Source organism: Geospiza fortis, unplaced genomic scaffold (assembly GCF_000277835.1).
Source record: "Geospiza fortis unplaced genomic scaffold, GeoFor_1.0 scaffold391, whole genome shotgun sequence".
In the NCBI taxonomy this organism is placed as follows: Eukaryota; Metazoa; Chordata; class Aves; order Passeriformes; family Thraupidae; genus Geospiza; species Geospiza fortis.
In genome coordinates, this window is record NW_005054472.1 from 746,754 (window position 1) to 749,743 (window position 2,990).

Consider the following 2,990-nt stretch of genomic DNA (forward strand, 5'->3'; position numbering starts at 1 on the left):
CTACGGGCTGCTCCTGCACTTCTCCTGTGAGGAAGGCTTCGGGCTGCGTGGTGCTGCCCAGAGCCAGTGCCTGGCTGATGGCACCTGGGACCCGCCTGTGCCCACCTGCCAGCCAGGTGAGTGAGCATTTTCTCCTCCACCTCCTGCTCCTGGATTTTTAATGTGCATTTTCCTTTCAGTTCAGTGTCCCAAACCCCCGCAGCAGGAGGATGTAGTGATTCACTAATAAGCTGTGGTATGGGGTGAATGAAACTGTGCCCTTGTAGAAGGGCTTCCAAAATCTCCTGCTCAGCCCATGGCCCCTGGCGCAGGGCAGAGGGCTTGGGGTGCAGGATTGCCTGGCTCTGTCCTTGGGGCTTCCTGAGTCCTTCTCCTCTTTGCAGAAGAAACAACTCTCCCAAAGCTGGCGTTTTCCAGGTAATAGTTGAGTTTTTATTGACAGCTGTGTGCAAAGGAGTCTAAGACAGGTCAGGAGTTCACTGACTTTCCCTTCCCCTATTGCCAAATGTCCACCCCCACCGTCGGGATGCCTGGATTGAGACACTGCCAGAAACAGCAAATCCATAAGGAATTCACAGCCCCTTGCAGGGGCTGCTCTGACCTTCACCCTCTTCTTGAAGAGAAGTATTTTTGATTTCACAGCTCCACAATTTTAAGTTCCTCTGCACTTCCCAAACTCCTTCCTGACCTCTGGCTGAGCTGCCTTCTGCCCTGGGTTTTCCTTTCAGTCCTGTGTCCAGAACCACGAGTGCCCTTTGGAAGGCTGAAAAGCCCTTTGGGTGAGCAACGGTGGTACCAGACCAACGAGACTGTCACCTTGGAGTGCCTTCCTGGCTACCAGTTTCCAGAAGATGGAATATCAGAAAATGCCTGGACAGCCACATGCTTGCCTGATGGCAGCTGGACACCACTGCCCAAGTGTGTGAGTACCACAAAATTACAGAATGGTTGGGTTGGGGGGAGCTTTAAAGATCATCCAGGTTCACTCTGCTATGGTTGAACCTTCCCAGGTGCTCAGAGCCTCAGGTTGCTGAGCCTGGCTGAGTCCCTGGGTGGGTGCTGCCTGATTTCTGACACAAAAACTGCTTAAACTTCTCAAAAGAGTTTCATTTCTGGTCCTGAGGATGATGCAGCCCCTGTTGGGACAGCGCAGCCTCACAGCTGCTGTTGCTCTGCCTCAGTCCATCCTCACAGGCTTTTCTGGGCTTTGTTTTCCTGTTTAACAGATGAAAGAAGGCGATGCTGATGTGTGTCAAGAGGTTCATTACATTAAATCGACCTTTGAATGTGGTGTGCCTGTGGAAAAAGTGAAAAGTCTGCTGGAAATCCAGAAACTGTTCCTGGAGATTAAAAAACTAGAGATGGAACTAGAAGAGTGAAAAGAAACTGGACCCTTGTAGTGCTCACCTTTCCTTTGGTGAACTCACAGTTTGTGCAGTCCCAGCATCTCTAAGAAGGTTCTGGGTGTTTTAAGGTTTATGTCTGCATGCCGAGAGCCAGAAAAATAATCAGCAGTGCATGGGAGGCTGCTTTTGCTGCACTGGATGCCAGAGCAGGGAGTGGGTTTTGCTCTAACCTACAAGCTTGATTTGCTCTTTAACTAATAAGTTGTTTCATGTTTCATATTAGGAAGAATAGAAAGAAATTAAATTTAGCTTTTTAAAATCACTGTCTTAACTGTGGTAAGCTGAGGCAAAAGGGAGTGAAGTCCAGAAAAGCTGAGATGAGTCCAGAGTTGGCTCTGAAGGTGCTTTTGCTGCCATGGTTTGGGTACATTTGGGTACATGGTTTCTGCTGCTGAGGTTTGGGTACATTTGCACCCTGCTGGAAACAGTGGTGGCAATAAGTGTTAAACCTGATTTCTGTCCATCCAGCTCCTGATTTCTGTGTGTCTGGGTAAAGGCAGCTCACAAGAAGTGAATTGTAAAAGCTGCCTCACCTCATCCCTGGGTTCAAACAGGTTCTTGGCCATGCCAAATATCCGAGCTGGTGTCATCTTCCACATCCCAACTTTTGGTGGGCAAATGCTAACAATAATTGTTGGCCAGTGCTCACTGCCAGCCTCAGCACAAAATAAGAGCAAAGCAACACAAATAACAGCTGCCTGGATCCCCTGGCTGCTCTGGGGCTGGGCTGGGGATGCCACCTCCCAAGCCTGGGGTTGAGCCGTTGCTTGATGCTGTCACAGATCCAGCCCTGGCTGATGCTTTCCTGCAGGGGAACCCTGGGCCATCCCGAGCACCCTCCTGGAGCAGGGAAGGAACCAGAGAAGGGGCTCCTCACCCGGGGAGGTGTTCTCCTGCTGCAGGTGACTGAGGGTCCCCTCGTGCCATGGCCCACTCCAGGCCCTCCAGCAGCTCCAGCAGCTTCCTGGTGGGATCCAGGGTGACACAGGATCCCGGGGCTGCCGGACACCGAGGAGTGCCTGCCCGGGGACATCTGCTCCAGGCTGCCCGAGCCCTAAATACCCTCCTTTGTATCTGAAACACAGCCCCAGGCTAGCATCCCTGTCCCTCCTGCTGGCTGCGCTGCGCTGGCAGTGTCCCTGTCCAGGGGACAAACCCGATATGCCAGCACCATCCCTGTCCCAGGGGACAATCCCTCTGTGCTGGCAGTGTCCCTGTCCCCAAGGGACAACCCCGCTGGGCTAGCACTGTCCCTGTCCAGGGGACAAACCCGCTGGGCTAGCACTGTCCCTGTCCCAAGGGACAAACCTGCCGTGCTGGCAGTGTCCCTGTCCAGGGGACATCCCTGTCCCCAGACCTGGGCATGGCCAAGGCTCAGGTTGGCCGCTGGCTTTGGGCACTTCTGCGGACAAGAAGCCAGGGCTGTCCCCTGGCTGTCCCCAAAGTAGGGCTCATGAGGACGTGTCCTGTCGCTCGGGGCTCCTGCAGCTCTCCCCGCGCCCCAAACTCCTGTTCCCAGCCCGTCCCCAGTCTCCTGCCCCATCACCACGGCTCAGGGGCAGTGCCCTGCCTGGGGCAGGAAGG

The 2,990-nt window shown here is 53.9% G+C and overlaps 1 protein-coding gene across 1 annotated transcript in view; it reads left to right on the forward strand.

Annotated features, from left to right (window-relative positions):
• Positions 1 to 1,379, forward strand: part of LOC106631985 (C4b-binding protein alpha chain-like) — a 6,773-nt gene extending 5,394 nt beyond the window's left edge. Inside the window, exons 6-8 of the mRNA XM_014309958.1 lie at positions 36 to 116; positions 729 to 922; positions 1,227 to 1,379. Of these exons, the coding sequence (XP_014165433.1) occupies positions 36 to 116; positions 729 to 922; positions 1,227 to 1,379 (428 nt within the window). The remainder of the gene's footprint in view (positions 1 to 35; positions 117 to 728; positions 923 to 1,226) is intronic.
• Positions 1,380 to 2,990: the final 1,611 nt, after the last annotated feature.